General features: G+C 42.8%; 1 protein-coding gene across 1 annotated transcript; it reads left to right on the forward strand.

Moving 5' to 3' along the window:
* The first annotated feature begins 3,290 nt into the window (after nt 1-3,290).
* Nucleotides 3,291-18,232, forward strand: tnfsf12 (TNF superfamily member 12). Its single transcript, XM_033609801.2, has 6 exons — nt 3,291-4,069; nt 6,445-6,526; nt 10,053-10,109; nt 10,259-10,282; nt 10,386-10,513; nt 13,476-18,232. The coding sequence occupies exons 1-6, from the start codon at nt 3,818-3,820 to the stop codon at nt 13,749-13,751; spliced, it is 819 nt and encodes a 272-aa protein (XP_033465692.1). The 5' UTR covers nt 3,291-3,817; the 3' UTR covers nt 13,752-18,232.
* Nucleotides 18,233-19,052: the final 820 nt, after the last annotated feature.

A 19,052-nucleotide genomic window follows, 5' to 3' on the forward strand; every position in this document is an offset into this window, starting at 1 on the left:
CCCTGAAGAGAATGTAACAAGCATCCACAACTGGGTTTTGTTTCCCCGCAACGATGCTGCCAACCACATGTTGTAGCTTAGCTAAGAACGAACATATCTACACTACAGCTCTCCCATCGTACTTTTTGATAGTATTAATAGATTCATTATAAATTCATTGTGTAAAAACTTAGGAGAAACACAGAAGAGCTGGGTTTTTATATGGGAAAATGGAAAGTCTTTTTGCGTCAAAGTCAAGTGCATTACCCCTCAAATGACCCCTTAGATGACCTCTGACCCCAAAATCTAAGTATCAACAGCGCCCTCTAATGAATGTAACAGCCAACCTCATTGTAAACACATTTTTTAAAAAATAACTACTTGAGAGGAAATAAATAAATATATAATATAAGCTTAAGGTAATTAATAATGCTAATCAAAGGTGAAATTATTGGTGGTGTGTAATTACATTTGACCTACAGGGGGCGTACTAACACCACCTGTCCCTTTAATCCCTATGAAATGTTAGAATAATAAACTAAAGGTCTGGTGTGAATTGAGGAGGATCCATTGGCAGAAAATATAATAAGTATGTTTTCTTAGTGTATAATTACTTGAAAATAAAAATTGTGTTTGTGTTACCTTAGAATGAGATGTTCATATCTACATAGGGAGCGAGTCCTCATTCTCAGAGTCCGCCATGTTGCACCATTATGTTTCTACAGTAGCCCAGAATGGACTCAGACTTTTTTTGGCCCAATCCCAATTCCTATCTTAACCCTCAATCTTAATTTTCAAGCTCAACGCTCAATCTCACTAGCCCTTAAAAACCAAGTGTTAGGGCTATCTTGAGACTTAGAAATGAGACACCCCTTAAAGGCAGATACGTCTTCAGACTGTGGGGGGCAGCAATACACCAAAGCTCCATCCAGTCTGTCAATTCAAAAGAAGAAGAAGAAGAAGGTACATTACGTCATCAGTAGTCGTAGAAGAAGAAGGTTACAGACGAACGATACGAATCATGCCGTCTGCAGCTGCAGCTACAGTAGATGACACTGTGCGGTCATTTTACAAAAATGTCGGTGCAGACATTTCACGTATATTGATTAAACTTAACATTACCACTGAGAAAATGATATTTCGTAACGTTAACTGAACAACAGCTATCGTTATGGCTTGTGTGCACCGCGACGGCTAACGTTAACGTTACTATCGATCGTTAGCGAAAAAATGTGTTCGTGTTTACGCTACAAAGAGGTTTAAAATCCATAAAATGACATTTAACTATTACAATGCTTATCATAATTTTTAAACTCATATTTGCAAGGAAAATCCTCACAGTTATAAATCTTCTTTTTACCGCTTTCTGCCGCCATCTTGCTTTGAATGAATCCTACGGACTTGGCTGATTTCGGCTGGGCTCAGCCGATGATGCGCAAGGGATTCTGGGATAGCACTCACCGCCAAGTGTGGTACTGGAAAATCTCAGAAGCACGGATTTTCGAGACTGAGTGTTAAGATTGAAGGTTAAAATAGGAATTGGGATTGGGCCTTTGTGCCCAAGGCACACCATGGGGCAAGCCAAAATCTCAAGGCACACCTGTATTTATATCTGTGCACAATAGCTTCTACAAAGTGTGTTATCACTCTCATCATGACATAAGACAATAAAAATAAGAGAAAAATAAGACATACATGTAGAGCTTTCATGATACTGTCTACTGGCTGTCTACTGCTTTGTTGTACACTCACAACTTTCTCCTTTTAAATGTTACCAGCCCTCACACTGGCTGCCAATCAGGGCTTTGATGTGTCACACACTTAAAATTCCAATGCACCAACGGCGATAAATAGGTTCCCTGTGAAGGTTTTTTAAATTAAATTAAATAATTTTTTTTAGGAAATGGGTGCACACAATATACTGATATAGTCAATTAAAAATTAATTCCGAACTTTTTGTATAGACCCAGTTGAAAGTTCGATTATAGGCTAATGTGTGGTTATCACAAATACCCATGGCACACCTGGACTGGCCTCATGGCGTGGCACACCATTTGAGAACCACTGGACAAACCACTAGCTCTGGATAGGGCCATTCACGTTTTCATGTTGGCCACTGAGTTAGCAGCCCCTCCACGATGAGCAGCATTGGAAATATTTTTTTTTTCTTTAACATGCACTTATTTAGTGGAGGAATTCTAACTGGAAGACGTTTCAGCTGGTTGCAATCTGCGATCTTCACCACTAGATGTCACCACATCCCCCTAAATCTTACACACTGGACCTTTAAGATATTTCTTTAGTTCCAAAGATGCTCCCCAGGTAGCCAAAATGACCTGGTCCAGAATCAGCCTGAACTCAGCATGCCGAATGAAATTAGGCAGGCCGGGTCCGGTTGCCTGAATCGGCTGAGACTCAGTATGAATAGCTCCTTTTCCACCAATATTTCCAGGAACTTTTGTTTCCAGGAATGTATTTACCTGGGTCAAAGAATTCCTGGTAATCTGTGTGGTTTTCCACCACACCTCAAAGTTCCAAATCAGGCTGGTGACATAGATGATTCAGTGTGTGCCCTATACTTAGCTCCACCAGCTTGACGGCTACTCTTCCATAGACTCAGTCGTTTCGAGTCGCCGATTCGAAGTCTTGCTGAACTTCCTCCTCAGCAAATACGCTCAAAAGAGTCTGGACCTCGTTGTCCGTCCACTTCTTGTAGGTTCTCTTCTTTTGCTCCATTTTCCAAATGATCAAAACACAAACAAAGTGAAGCTTGTAGGAATGAAATAAAGTTTGCAGCCACACGAACGCGGAAGTGCAGAGCGCTGCAAGTGTCTGTTCCACCGATCAGCATTCTCAGGAATCTGAAAAGTCCTACCCCCTACGAGGTACTGTTTTCAGGGGAAGATTGGAGTTGAAAGTAATTTCAGTGGGAACATGCCAAGGTTTTTCAAACTCCCGGGTAAATGATAGAAGTTCCTGTCCGTATACATCCTATCTATAAATATATTGCAAAATAAAACACACACACGGTCAAATACAGTAAAGCATACGTGCACTACTTGGGCAAATGGAGAAAGAGGAGCCAATTGTGCATTGCATAGAAGAAAGTATAAAGTATTTGGGGGGGGGGGGGGGGTTTCTTCTAGATTATGGACTGTTGGGATCAATAGACAGTTGTTGATGACCCACTGGATCCAGTCACACAGCATCATCCCCACCATTCATGACCTATACACTACAGCCACCGTGTGGTGACAAACGGAACTGTCACACGCGTGGATGGCACATATTTTCAAGGCATGCAAGTTGATGAAAGTGTCTGGAGCAGCGGAGGAAGCCCTGGTGCGCCTCGTATGTTTTTCTTGTGCTCACCTCGTTGGTTTTTACGGCGGATGCACGCTGGTATCACAACATCAGAGCTCGCCAAGGGCGCGCGGAAAGTTCACCACAAAGTCTGTGTATGTGTGTGTGTCTGTGTATGTGTGTGTGTGTGTGTGTGTGGTTTGACGCTCATGTGTGCTCAGTCTGTCTGTCTAATAGAGTGACCCCCCAGCGCGCTGTTTAAAGGGAAGACAAGAGAGCTGAGTCAACGAATCACAAGGAGAAGGATGCAACAGTTGATGTGCGCGAGTTGCAGTTTCCGTGCATTTGGAGGCACGCGGAGGATGGTGGCTTTGATCTGTGTGGAGCAAAGAGTGGATGTTTTGCTGCTTTATTAAAACCCCTCAGCTGTCAGATTAAACACAAAGACCCACGCGTTTAGTTCGAGGCTGTCCACTCGCGCGTCTTTCCTGCACCAAAATGGACATTTGGACAGACCCGCATTTGGAGGGACTTCATGCTCTGCTGGAATGAAGTTGGAGCGGGGACTTGGGATGGTCTGCGGCGGCGAGTAGCAGCGCAGTCTTGCACCAACATGCATCGGATTCTGCAGAGGAGGCGAGTGCGCAAGCTGCGGGTCGTCTGGGCTTCGCTGGCCCTGGTGGCTCTGTCTCTGGCCGCATGCAGCGCGCTGTTCACGGCGTGGACTTGGCGACAGACGCGGGACCTGTCCCAGTCCTTTAAGATCCTGCAGGACCGAATGGAGCAGGTTTGTGTCACACTCAAAAAAACCACAATCAAGCCTGCAAACACGCATGCCACGCATATTTGCACCAACGATGATATTTACGCGCCTGTGATTATTACAAAGTGTTTGTTACGTAACTTTTCTTGTGTGGCTGCGGTTACGGGAATCTTCACGGGGGGGATATGGAAAAATGCAATTCCACACTTCACCCCCCCACAGCCCCTGACCCCCCTTTCTCTCCCGCCTTTGCACGTACTCTATTCTATTGCACCATTTCTCTGCTTGGCACTTTTATTGCTTACCAATAAGTGCAGTCAGGTTGTGTGGAGTTACTGCTTCTTTTTTGCGTCTAGCCCCCCCTCGTGCTGCTGCTGCTGCTCCCCCCGCCATGTTTAATTACTCTGGTGCCAGTAGTGCTCCAGTTTTATCTCAATTTACTGGAAAGCCTCAACTATTTGCCTCTGTGTGCACTTTATACTCAACCGAGCGCGCGGAGGGGAACAGGCTGAGTGATAAAGTGTGGCAAGTGTAAAGCGTTTTGCAACATGCACGGTCACTTCTCCTGCACAGGTCAGGAGAAAGCTCTTTTAAAGTGGTTGAATTTGCAGAAATTATGCGCAGCAAGTAAAATCTGAGCATCAAATACTTTATGTCCTGCATTCTGGTGAGTTTTTACGCACCGATTTGTGCATTTACAGCATCAATTTATGGTTTAAAAGTCTTAAAGGGACAGTTTATTTTCTTTTTAAGTGAGCTTGTATGGGGTCCTTATCCATAGTTAGTATATTACACACATTTGATATCTGGAGTCACGCCCCCAGTTTGGAGAAGCAGGCTGGAGTCCGACGTGGAAGCTGAGCAATGCACTGCTGCGGATGGGGGCCAGTAACAAGGCATGTTTTAGCCACCTAAAAAAACAACATCAGTTTAAATGTGCGCTATATTGAGAGTGTTTTCACTGCTTTACCTTTCCATCAGACCACCCATTTTAACAGGAAAGGCGTTAGCGGCTTAAGTTTCCTGTCTATGTTCTCGTCAAAGCCACCAGACTCCATTGAGAAAAAGAGTAATTTTAGCTTGCTGAACACAGGAGCTGCTGGCCAATGTTGATTCGATTAGCTGGTTAGTTTGTGTTACTGTGTGACTCTGGGGAGTCCAGACAAAGCCATTCAAATGCCGAAGTGACACAAAAACACAAATAAAATAACTGATGAAGGCAGCAGTAGACCAGCAGCTCCTGTGTTCAGCAATGTTAAATCGCTGTTTTTCTCAAAGGAGTCTGGCTGTGAAGAGAACGATGTAACAGCTTCATTTTTGCAGTGGTAATCACTGATTGATATTGAGGTAAAGCAGTGAAAATACTCTCAATAGAGCACACACATGACCCGATGTTGTTTTTTTCCCAGGTGTGCCGTTTCTAGGTCCACAGCAGTAGGTTGCTGAGCTTAAAATCTGAACTGTCCCTTTAAATGCTGTCAAAATAAAAGTCCTTTGCTACTTTCATGTTTTTACAAGGGGGCAAATGCCCATGTTCAAATATTGAGTGTCCCCTGGAATCTGCACCTACACGTGCAGCTCTAATGCAAAGAGCACTTTTGAAGCTTCTTGCACTTGCAGCAAATGTTAAGACTCCAGCACGAGGTTGCATCACAAGGCAAATTCTCTACATGCAGCCAAAAGGAGCTGATGGAAATTCTTCTGGTTTCGAGTTCACAGTATTTACAAAACCAGGTTGCGCTGGATTTGAGATCAGGAGGACAGGTTGGCCGTGTATCATGTTGACAGACCTGCACACACACTCACTCTCTCACATACACACACACACAAACACCCCCCCCCCCCAGAATTGGACACGTGGAGTGTTGATGCTGGAGTCCTTCCCAAGGGGCCCCGTTCTGTCCATTTGACCGTTGGCCAACTCCTGATGAGAGCCAGCGAGTGAACGTCTGGAGAGCGCAGAGCGACTCGCTGCCTCCATTTCCACAGTAGCAGTAAATTTAAACATACTTTCCCTGGGCCACGGTTCCTCTTACTTCATATAGGCCTCCTTCGGTCATTCAGCAGGCCCCCGGCCAAGCTTTTCAAACTTTGCTGGCTTGACAAAAATCGTCTCTTTCTCAGAAATGGGAGTAAAGATGCGAGGAATGCAAAGCACTAAAAACATGCATTAGGTGTCGCAACCACTCTCTGAGGAAGTGGTAGACCTATTCTAAAGCGAGCATGGCAGCAGGGGCAGGATACTGGAAAAGACGAGCCTGTTTATGTGGCTGGCTGGCTGGAAGAGGCTGTCTGTGGCTGTGTGGGATCCACGCCAGAAAAAAGTCATAATAAACTTATTGGACATTTGTTAATAGTGCGTTTTCTCTCCCTCTCTCTTTCTCTCTGTCTCTCAACAGGTCAATACACAGAGGAAGGCCATTGTTCAGCTCATTCTGGAGAAGAGAGAGCTGCTGGTGGGGCAGAGAGTGAAGAGAGACGGTACTGCAAACCCAAAAAAAAAAAAAAAAAGTCTTCCACAGCTGCATTTTCTTGACTTCAACACCAGCAGCATGTCGAAGTTTTGTGCTTTTTAGCCGCCCCCGAAATCACCACAGACACAATACTTACCAACTGTGCTCTGTTGTTTTTTTTGGGAAGAACATTTAACACAAACGCTGGCCAGTCTTGGCCCGCATGCCACTTTGGTCGGGTCTAGCGGGCCGCAGGCACAGCCCGCTGCTAAAAGTTGACACAGGAAAAAGTAGGCAGCTGGATGACTGTTTCAGAAATTACAGGTCTGACCAGAACGGCCTCGGAGCCCAGAAAACCAGCTGGCTCGGGAGCGAGGCCTTGTTGCACGCTTTCGGGCAGTGAAATTGATTTTTTTCTGTCCTCCCCCCTGAGCACACGACTGACACAGCTATGATTTGTTGTGAAAGCGGTGATATTTGATGACCTATCATTGCAGTATTTATAGCCTCTGCTTGCGTCACCATCATGGGACTGCTTGATTGTTCACATTTTGTCCGAGAATGAACCCTCAGTCGCTCTTATGCTGGATTTCAGCGCAGGGATGAACGTCCAAATTTGACAAAAGGATTCATTTAGAGAAGTGCATTTCTCGCCAGAATATCTATATTGATATCCTGCAGATATTAGCTTTTTTCTTTAGTAACTGATATCCTGCTTTGTCTTCCAAAACACATTAAAGTGTTCAGAAATTCATGGCTATCGACGGGAATAAAAAAACACCAAACAGCTTTTTCCAGTTTGTGGAAAGTTGACCACCGCGGTGCAGTGTTTCAGCAGGACACTGCTGTTATGTTCTCTCCTGATGACTGACAGCTTGAGTCAGGAAACTCAGGCCAGCCTGAGGGCTTTATGCTCGCCCATAGCAAATCCTAAGTCTACAGGGTCACCCACCTGCGAGTTATTTTAGCAGGGACTTAATATTCCTGTATGACGGCGGGGGGCCCCGGTGTTTGGCTGCTCCGTCTCGAAACATAAAGTATGTATTTCTCAGTTACAGTATTCAGGTTGTATCTGAGTTTCAAATCGCTCCCCGAAGGCCAGAATGCAAAGCTAAAATAAACTTTTAGTGGGTAACAAGAGCAGGCATTCTGCAGCTTTGGCCTTTTAGCGTTGTGTTTTATTTATTGTATTTATTCGAGCAGGGGCCGTAGCTGTTGCCTCACTCTGTTCTTAATCAACTCTTTTGGGACACAGAGTAGCTGAAGAATTTTTGACTCGCTTTTTCTGGCACTTCATTTCTCTAATTTAGTGTTCTTAGCTTCGTCTATAAGGCTTTTTTTAATGAGACACCAGTGGTATTTTCAGCCGTGATTGTGGTACCAAGACCAGCTATTTTAATGGCAGCTGTTCGAGACTAACAAACAACAAAACTGGCTTTTTTTATTTTATCTTTTTTAATCGAGATATAGTGGCATTTCCAGCCATAACTGTGGCACCACAATCCGGTGTTTATTATTTGTATTTATTAGTTTTTTTTGAGACAGCAGCTGTATTTCTAGCTGCAAATGTGGTACCAAATGTTTTGTTTTTTGTAGCGAGACATTGCAACATTTCCAGCTCTGACTGTGGCACCGAAAGTGTTTTTTTTAATGAGGCATAAGGGCATTTCCAGCTGCGACTGTGGCGCCAAAAATGGTATTGTTTTAAGCAAGACATCGCAACATTTTCAGCCTTGATTATGGCACCCAAAGTGGGTGATTTTTAGCAAGTCATTGGCTGCAACTGTTGCACCAAAACTGGGTGTTTTTAAGCGAGACATCACAGCATTTTCTGCTGCAAATGTGGTGCTAGAAATGCTTTTTTTCTCCTTTTTTTTGAGACATCAGCTGTATTTCCACCTGCAAATGTGGTACTAAAACTGGGTGTTTTTTAGCGAGTCATCGGGGCATTTCCAGCCATGATTGTGACACCAAAACTTGGTGTTGTTTAGCGAGACATCAGGGCATTTCAAGTTGCAATTGTGGCACCAAAACTGGGTGTTTTATAGCGACACATAAGGGCATTGCCAGCTGCAAATGTGATACCAAAAACTGGAGGGTTTTTAGTGAGACACTGCAGCATTTCCAGCTCTGACTGTGGGACCAAAAGTGTTTTTTTTTAGTGAGGCATAAGGGCATTTCAAGCTATGATTGTGGCACCAAATCTGGGTGTTTTATTGGGAGACATCAGGGCATTTCCAGCCTCGACTGTGGCACCAAATCTGGGTCTTTTATAGCGAGACATCAGGGCATTTCCAGCTGTGAATGTGATACCAAAACTGGGGGTGGGGGCGGGATTTAGTGAGACATAGCAGCATTTCCAGCTGTGATTGTTGCACCAAAAGTGGGTGATTTATAGCAAGACATCAGGGCATTTCAAGCTATTGTGGCAACATAACTTGGTGGTTTTTAGCGAGTCATCAGGTCATTTCCAGCTGCGACTGTGGCACCAAAACTAGGTGTTTTATAGCGAGACATCAGGGCATTTCCAGCCATGACTGTGGCACCAAAACTGGGCATTTTTTAGCAAGACATCAGGGCGTTTCAAGCTGCGATTTTGACACCATAACTTGGTGGTTTTTAGCAAGACACTGGGGCATTTTAAGCTGCGATTTTGACACCAAAACTGTTTTTTAGCGAGTCATTGAGGCATTTCAAGTTGCTATTGTGGCACCATAACTTGGTGGTTTTTAGCCAGACATGGGGGCCTTTCAAGCTGCAACTGTGGCACCAAAAATGGGTATTTTAAGACATAACATGATCTTTTCCTAACCATTACCAAGTGGTTTTTGTGCCTAAACATAACCACACTTTAGCCACAGCACTGTTGAAATGTCAGGAAATGTAAAGTCTCAACACTTGCACTACATTATGCTCCCCGTAGGCCAGATTGCAAAGCTAAAATAAACCTTTAGTGTGTAACAAGAGCCGGCGTTGTGCAGCTTTGGCCTTTTAGTGTTGTGTTTTATTTATTGTATTTATCAGAGCAGGGGCCGTAGCTGTTGCTTCACTCTGTTCTTAATCGACTCTTTTGGTCACAGAGCAGCCAAAGACCTTTTTGACTCTCTTTTTCCGGCACTTCATTTCTCTTTATAAAACGTTCTTAGCTTCATCTCTCGAAGCACATTTAATGCTTTCACTTTTCCCCTGCCTATCTTGTCTTTGTCTGCCCCCCCACACAGCTCTCCATCCTCCTTCACTCCATCGCTCTTCTTTGTCTGTATTTTCTAGATGACTGCGACCAGCTGGCACTAAGATTAGCCCCCACAGGCACAAAAAAAAGAAAGAGGCACACGACTGAAAATAACAGTTTGAGGAAATATATTGAAGCACGTGACAGGAAATCCTTTGCCCATCTGCTAACCGCGTTAAAAAGAGCCAGGTTGAATTTAAATGGCTGCAAATTAACACACCGTGTTATTAGACAGATACAGATGGGAATGATTGTTTTATCAAAAAACCACAGACGTTATTTTCTCTGCCATTCATACTCCGTCTCTCCTTGCCTTGTGAAGGGGGAGCGCTGCGAGGGAGGAATGGAAGTGGAAAGAAAGCAGCGTCTCATTTTGAGAGTAAGTAGCTTGGCAGATCCCGTATAGCCGTCTCATGTAGCATCTGCTGAAGTGGTTTCAATCATATACCCCTATACGATTGCACTCATAAAATCTTAATTGACTTTCCCTTTTCTCTCCCTTTCAATGTCTCTTTCACTTTCCACCAGTAACCAAAGTCTCCTCTCAGCAAGGTAAGAGTCGTAAAAATGACGGATGGAAGATAATCTGTGAAATTTTTGTCTCTGAGATGATTTACCTTGGATGACTGTGTGTGTGTGTGTGTGTGTGTGTCAGTTGGAGAGGGAGGCGTGATAAAGGGTTGGGAAGAGAGGACATTGAATATGAGTAAAGCAGTGAGGTACAACAAGGAACAAGGCACCTTCACTGTGGAGAGAGCGGGCGTCTACTTCCTGTTCTGTCAGGTGAGTTTGTGTTGGGAGTTGTAGTTTATTAACAAACTCCAACAGCATCACACTCATCATCCTCACATTACTACGTGTGCACAGACATACTATGTGGTAGTAAATGTTCGTAATTTCAAATTCTTAGTCTTATTCTTTGATCAAACATTTTCTAATTTAACTTGGCTGATTAAAGACTTGCATTTCATGTAGTCAAAGTCCTTGTATGACTGAGATGAGACCATTTCGTCAGTGAGGAAAAAACAGCCCATTTGCCTGAAGAAAATGTTGGCATTGTACATATCTGCAAACCAGATATGTAACAACAAACCGGATGTTTTTAGTAAAACATCCAGGCATTTCCAGCTGCAATTACACCACCAAAACCAGTTGTTGCCCAGTGATGATTGTGTCACTAAAACTGGATGTTTTTCAGCGAGACATCGGGGCATTTAAATGTGGCACCTAAACTGTAATTTTTAGGGATTTGTTGGTCGCATGTTCAGCAGTAATTGTGGCACCAAAAACACTTGTTTTTGTAGCAAGACATCGAGGCATTTCCAACATGGTACCAAAACCAGGTGTTTTTAGGTGACATTGGCAGCATTTCCAGCAGCAATTCACCCTTCGCTAAGCCTCTCCCTTAATCAGTCACTGTCCAATCCTACGTTAGCAACCGTGTTTAGCAACCAAGAGGTCCGTCAAGCTTTCAGCAGAAGCTAATATGCTAAAGCAGCGTGCATATGGTAACGTTACCTTCAAGTCCGACACCTGATACCCAAAAAGTGTCAAAGGTGGTGTTGAATTTTCCCCTTCCCCAAGCCCAAGACCCAAGGAAGATATGGCTACAACAGTGTGGAAGACCACACGAACAGCTGAATCCAGCAAAGATCAATAAAAACACCTACATTTGTTCCAAGTTGAGATGCTAACTAACGTTCGCTAACGCTAGCTTTGTGTGCTAGCTGCTCTCCCAAGGAGGGAACATAACTCAACATTAACTTAAATTTAAACCATATATTGACTTACCCTGCTGTACAAGAACATTCTTTGTTCTTCACGTGAAGTGTCAACACGTGGGGTGCTAAACACTTGCATTGCGACTGGTGAGCTTTTCCCTCTATTTTAATGTTCTCATGATTTATACTCCGCCAGCAGATGATAATGTGAATGTAGCTCTCACATGCATATTGAAGACCTTTCTGTCGGCTTCTCTCTGATATCTCCGAACAGTTTTTCCAGAAATTTAATGTTATTTCCTTTGGAATATCTCTCACTGATATCGCTGAAAACTCCATATTTCTTATGCTAGGAGCGAAAGCTCGACGGACGTGGCAACAGTAACAAAGGGGGGCGGGGCTTAGCGAAAGGTCAATTGTGGCAACAAAATAGTTGGTTTTTAGCAAGACATCGGAGCATTTTCAGTGGTGTTTGTGTCACCAGAAACAGTTGTTTTTGCAGCAAGACATTGGAGCATTTCCAGTGGCAAATATGGCACCAAAACCGGATGTTTTTTAGGAAGACATTGGTGCATTTCGATGTGGTACCAAAACCAGGTTTTTTAGGTAGGCATTAGCAGCATTTCCTGCAGCAATTGTGGCACCAAAAATAGTTGTTTCATAGGAAGACATCAGAGCATTTCCAGCAGCGATTGTGTCATCAGAATCAGAGGTTTTTGTAGCAAGACACTGGAGCATTTTCTAGCGGCGATTGTGTCACCAAACCAAACATTGAGGCATTTCTTACAGCAATTATTGCACCAAAACCAGATGTTTTTATCGCAAGACAATGGAGCATTTCCAGCTAAAATACTGTCTCACCAAACCAGATATGTTTGGTAGGTACACATACGAGCATTTCCAGGGGCGACTGTGGCACCAAAACCGGATGTTTTTAGTGAGACATTGGGGCATTTCTATGTGGCTCCTAAACGGGGTATTTTTAGGTAGACATTGGTGGCATTTTCAGCTGCGATTGTGCCACCAAAACCAGGTGTTATTTAGGGTGACATCAGGGCATTTCCCATCCGCCATTGTGGCTATGAATTCCCCTTCCCTCTCACTTAGTCTGTAGCTCTCTCACAGTCCAACACCTAGCTAGCTAGCTAGCGTATTTATCCACATCATTTTAACCAGGGAGGTTCACCTGGTTACGCTTGCATCTTCGGGAAACACGTTCCCTGTTTAGTATTTAAATATTGAGGTGACCTTAAATTATAGTTTATAGTATGCAAATGCCGCTAGTATCAACTTTTTGTCTGCATTTGCCAGAGCCTCACTGTTCCTACCACAACTGGCATCAAAACAGGAAGGAAGTGGTGAAGAAGTAAAGCCCGCCTCTTGTTTGCTTTGACTGGCTGCCAAGGCCAAGTGTGATATTGACAAGCTAACCGCTCCTTGCATTGAAAAGCTGATGATATTTTAACTGCTATGCACGTCTAAAAACCGCAAGAAAAACATGAAGCACAGCACGAGAGAAGAGGAAAACAATGGTTTTGCTGGTGACATGTTTTCCATCAATGTGTCTTGGTGTGACAAGGCCTTAAACAAGTTTGCTTTTGAATTTGGCTTCCTTAGTTTTTAAATTGAAGTGGTGAAGAAACCAGATTTCATATTTCAAACTTGAGTGAATCGTCTTGGGACGCAGCCTTACTTCTAAGTTTTACCACCTAATGCAGCTTTTTAAAAAAAACAGCCTTTATTTTGTACAAACATCAGTCATGCTGTACTGGTACGTATCATGTTCTTTGGAGAGGTGGATATCAGGTTTTGGGTAATCTCGTGTAGCCAGACCTCGGTCTTGTCAAGTTGACAGAGGTCTGGAGAAAATCTCGCCAAAAGAAAGAAAGAAAGAAAGAATTATGATTGCAGGACCTTGGAAATCCAGCACTTAGTTTTCATTTGAACAGTTGAGAAGAAACAAGTTGTCCTGGTGTCTCTGCTAATCTGTCTCGCTTGATTGATCATCTTCTGCGTCTCCTCAGGTGTTGTTCAATGAGCAGCAGTCTCAGTATGTGAAGCTGGATGTGGTGACCAGCGGCCAGAGGCCTCAGAAGCTGCAGTGCATGGAGGGTTACGGGACGACCCCCTCCGCCGGGCCGCACCCTTTCCACTTCCTGAAGCCCTGCCAGGTGTCCGGCCTCCTGCGACTGGACAAAGGCACGGAGCTGCAGGCCATCACAGGCTCGTCCTTCAGACTCCACACTCTGGGCAACCCGTCAGCCTCGCCTCACATCTTCAGCATCTTTAAAGTCAACTGAAGCGTGGATCCTTTTAACGCAAACTCATCTGAGAACATCAAAACTTCTTGTGTGTCTGGATGAGATCTTTTTTCTATACGGTTAAACAGTCATAAGCAGTCGGGGCATCACATCTGGCCATAGCTGCTTCCCAAAGACGTTAATTTGAAAGACAAAACTGACATTTGTGGAAGTTGTTGTGGAATTTTTTCTCTGGACAGCAGTGCTGTTTTGGAACGCAAAACACAGACTTTTGGATTTAAACCAAGACCTGAAGTGGACGAAATGCCTCGATGAACGTCTGCCGAGAGAACAGATGTGATGGAAGCTGTTTTGTAGATAAAGGGCTTCATATAAAAAGAAAAATACTTGGATGTTCATTTTAGCCTTCGTATCCTGTAATAAATTGTGCTTACACTCTCTTTATAAGACTGACAGTAAAGCTGTGCATGCACCTTCCACTTTTATATCGCCAGTGCCTCGAGGAGCTGAGAGCACGTCCGCAAGCGTCCAATCTAGACACTATAAATGACCGTCATGAGCTGTCAGTGATATTTTATACGTCTGTGTGTGAATCTAATGAATCAAACAGTTCTTGTTTATACTGATTTTATGATCTTTACAATGCAATGTGTGTCTGAGTGTGAAATTAAGTCTTTTTTTAAAACTTTGTATATACGTCACACATATTTTACTCTGCGCATATCAAGTCAGAAGCTGGCAAAAAAGGGGACATTTTAAATAACATGGATGTGAATTTGTGCTCTTTCTTCTAAGGTCAGATTTGACTGTAAGGTATTTGTATGTATAGTACAAGACTTTTGACTTTTTACATAGACTTTTGGAAAGTACTTGCAAGTTTCAGTAAGCAAAGCAAACAGGTATAAATACAATGGTGTCTCTCTTTTCTGCCTTTTTCATTGGTTGAATGGATCGTCAGATAATTGTTAATTTAGTATTAAGAGCTGGTCTTTAAAAAGTACTGGAAATTCCCTCATTCATCCAAAGCTTTAGTGAAAGTAAGGGTGCTTTCACACCTGCCCTGTTTGGTTCAGTCCAATCGAATTGAAGTTCATTTGTCACCTAAGCGTGGTCCGTTTGGGCAGGTGTGAACACAGCAATTGCACTTGGGTGTGCGCCAAAACAACCGGACCGAGACCTTCTTGAAGAGGTGGTCTCGGTCCGCTTACAAATGAACTCTGGTGTGGTTCTTTTGTGGTGAGAACGCGTTCCGACCTCGAGCCGAGGTACTGCCTTAATATGCGCATCCGGCGCATCCAATGCATCACAACGTTGTTTTCTAGTTGGAGCCGCGCCTCGTTTTCAAACTGTATGGCTTGACTAAAATGAACAATGACAGCAATATAGTCCACGATGAGCAGCGCTAAAATCAACCTGCGTAGTTGTCCCTCCATTGTGACATTACAAAGTGTCGCATTAATCTTGCAAGTGTACTCTTCTTCAACGTTTTGTTTACTTTCTGACCAATCAAGAGCAGCTTTCTCACACAAGGCATTTGATCTGGTCCGCTTGTAAATGCTGCCGTGAGAACACGAACCAACTCTAGGCAATTATACAACTTTGTAACAAATTAAGTCCCTGATTTGGGCCAAAGCAAGACAACTCTAGGTCTGAAAGCACCCTTAAAGTTGATTTTAAATAAAAAAGATACAAAGATTTTGTATTTTTTTTTTTTTTTTTAAAAAGAACATTATCCAGAACTTTCTGTCAAGAGAAGTCTTAATATTAGTGTTAGTACTATGGCTTGGTAATATATCGATACTGTGATATGAGACTTGTGGCAGTCGGTGTTACAGTGTTTGAGGCATACACCGATTACATTACTTGCCCACTGCCGCCACCATTTCATTTTTTTTTTTTTTACTAAACGACAGATACTACTTAACTGAAAGTGTTTTCTCAGTACAGCAGAGTTGCAGCTCACTTATCATTACAAGAGTAAGAAGAGTTGACGGACAAGATGATGGTGGAGGATTTGGTGTCAAAGCAACAAGCAGAAACGCCTCTTTGGCAATATTTGAGATGTAAACCCTATCTTAATTGGGAATCTGATGACGTTACTGATGAAAACGGAGTTGATTACATCCATTGATGTATATAGAGAACTGGATATAGCATCAGAGGCGGGCCTTGGCACATGACGAGTTTGACTTCCTGGATCTTCTGCAACCTTTGGCAATCGAGTAAGCGCACTAGAAACTTCGGCTGGCCGAGCTGCTAACTTCCAGTTTAGCCTTCTGCTAGCTTGATGTGGCTCTTCTAGACTTTTGAAAAGTTATTGGATCAAATTCCAATAGTGAAACAATATTCGCAGGGGTAAAATGTGATGACTTACAGACGTGTCTTTCACAATGTAAGTCTACGTAAAAAAAGTCTTTTGGGCTCAGTGGCATCACATGACAGACTTGCAATGACACGGTTTGGCCGCTATGTCCAATTATCTTGAATACCCGGCGCACTTAGCAGAAGAAGATATACTTCATGAATCCAAGATTAATCCCAATTTTTTTCACTCTATTGTCATATACATACGTGCCTGAAATACACACACATGCACGAACAGGACCTATACATGCATCAGACGAAGAGATGTCAGCGTTAGGGGGCTGCCAATAGACAAGCACCCCGGGCAGTTGGGAGTTTGGTGCCTGCAGTGCCCAGGAGGCAGGCTGGCACTCTCCAGCTACCAGTCCACACTCCATATTTGGTCCGGACGGGTACTTGAACCAGTGACTCTGGTTCCCAACCCAAGTCCCTATGGACTGACCTACTGCCGCCCTTTCCTGTAGGGCCTGGTGGCATCCCAGATGTCGTCTTAGGTTTTGGATGTCATAATATCGTCACTGTTGTCTTTTCCTGGTTTTTAAGAGTCCATTACAGTAAAGTGATGTCATTTCCTGAACTTACCAGACTATTCTAGCTTTTCTATTGTTTGCCTTTACCCACTAACTCATTACATCCACACTTCTGATGATTATTTATCAAAAAAGTCACTGTGAAAGCACAAAAAATTAACGCTACATTACTGTCAGACTATCGATAAAGGCATTTAGTCAAAAATATCATGATATGTGATTTTCTCCATATCACCTGGCCCTTATTTTACCAGTATAAAGAAGAGTGTTAATATAAGCCAGTAACAAAACAAGAGCAGCAGTCTGATGTACAATACTGACACTAATTTACACAAATAATTTATAGTCTATGCTCACAATGACAACGGTAACATGCTGATGGTTAGCAGGTGTTATGTTTACCACGTTCACCACCTTATTTTAGCAAGCTAAAGTGTTGCTAGTTAGCATTAAACACAAAGTACAGCTGAAGCAGATGGGAGTGTGTTTGGTTTTGAAGGTGTTTGGCCATGAACCAAAAGACTGGAGAGATAAAAGTATATTTAGTATGTTTTTGCCCTTGAATGACTCGAATTAGTTTCTAATTTAGAAGTGAAACATTTGTCCTGACCTATGAACAGCTCTGAAAAACATGGAAAAGATCCAACCTGCACCCATGAATTTGGAAAATGACTCCATTTATCTAAATTATACATCGTGATAGTCTCACAGACAATAACTCAGAAGTTCTGGTTTTATAATTTTGGAAGTTTAAGAGTTTAAAATCCAAGTTAAATCCAAGATTCATCGTATAAAGTGACTGGCTTTTTGTTCTGAAAGGTTTCTCAGTCACGTTGCAACTTTCTGTCACTTTATTTTTATCTCTTTTTCGAAATGACACTCCATCTTCCATTCTCTCATATGCTGCTGCTGCTTTCTGTAATATTCCCCGCTACAATACAAACAGTGTGTATTTCTAGCAGTGGGTTCAGCACTCCCACTCTTGTTTATAAGTAGTTTTTGTGGACGGACCGCAGTGGTTTCTCCTCAGCACTTTACTGCAGCGAACGTAGTGTTTTTAATTGGAGCCAAACATTCATGAAAAATGTCAAATTTTGAGGTGTAGACGTTAAATCCTGTTTGATTTCCTCATCGTTTTCCTCTTCCCTTTTGTGTCTCACTCATCCCCCCCACCCCCACACACCCCCATACACCCCCTCACACCCCGTGCACCTCATATTTCCCTGTCAGCACCGATCAGACCGCACACACACACACAAACACACACACACACACACTGAGTCCCCTGAGTGTCCTCTGCACACACACCAGAAGCCATCTAAATTTTCACTTCCTGAATTTGAACCTGAACCACATAGCTGAAGGTCTTTGAGGAAAAACATGCCTCGTCCCTCCACACAGACACACACACCCACACACACACACACACACACACACACACACACTTCCCTGCCCCGATTCCTATATTTCGAAATGTCAAAGTTTATTACCACCTCGGAAAATCTTGTGAAGTCTTGTGAAGAAGCTCTCTGTAAAGTGATGATGTATGCAACGCCTGGACGTTTCTTTTTTATTATTTCTCCTGAACTCACTCATCATAAATGTTAAATAAACTTTTTTGTTGTTGTTGTTTTGGAAAAGTTCTTCAAAATTTCTTTAATGAAAAGGCCTAGAAAACCAGCCTGCGTGCATACCTCTAAAAATGAAGGGGAGCAGAAAATGTAAAGTAGTGAGTTATCAAAATGTTATAAGGTGGAGTGTATTGGATGGGAATTATCTATAAAAATCTAATTAATCTAAATCTGATTTGAAGCTAATCAGTACTTTGTCACAGTATCAGAATTAGATACTGGTTTACAATTTGGATTATTGGTGCATAACATAAACATAGTAAGAGAAAAAGAAAATGAAAGTAAGTATTGCAAAGAGACATTATTATAGAAAAGAAGAAAAATACAATACAAATACTAAAAAAAACAATAAAAATATATGTACAATAAATCTGAGTACGTGTTAATAAAAGGTTAAATTATGTGTAATGTGAAAGGAGTTGCTCTGACAGTAAATACGAACCTACAGATCACTATCACTCTGCTCTATGGAGCATTTTAGCATCTTAAAACTAATAATCTGTCTTGGTTTAGCAGCCCCTATTGTTACTGTTTTTGTTCACTCTCTCAGCTCTCATCAGCATAATGTTTAACTGTGTTAAACCCACTACTGTACGCTACCCGCCCAGCACCAAACGGCAGACTGTCAACATTAGCGACAGCTTCCCTAAGGAGCTAGTGGGGACCAAAACAGAGCTAAAAAGGGACAGTACTGTGCCGACACTCGTAAGGTAGGCACAAACATCAATCAAAACAAATGCTAATGTTGCTCCGTATCTGCTGGATGTATAAATGGCAAATTTGCTGACACAATAACAACTTAAGCAGCCCGCCCT

This window comes from Epinephelus lanceolatus, chromosome 22, assembly GCF_041903045.1.
Source record: "Epinephelus lanceolatus isolate andai-2023 chromosome 22, ASM4190304v1, whole genome shotgun sequence".
NCBI lineage: Eukaryota > Metazoa > Chordata > Actinopteri > Perciformes > Serranidae > Epinephelus > Epinephelus lanceolatus.

Bases quoted from the DNA above. Each gene is read 5' to 3' on its own strand.
- tnfsf12 (XM_033609801.2), top strand. From the start codon at position 3,818: ATGCTCTGCTGGAATGAAGTTGGAGCGGGGACTTGGGATGGTCTGCGG. The intron at 10,110-10,258 runs GTAAGTAGCTTG...ACTTTCCACCAG, and splicing joins AGCAGCGTCTCATTTTGAGA to TAACCAAAGTCTCCTCTCAG. The intron at 10,514-13,475 runs GTGAGTTTGTGT...GCGTCTCCTCAG, and splicing joins TCTACTTCCTGTTCTGTCAG to GTGTTGTTCAATGAGCAGCA.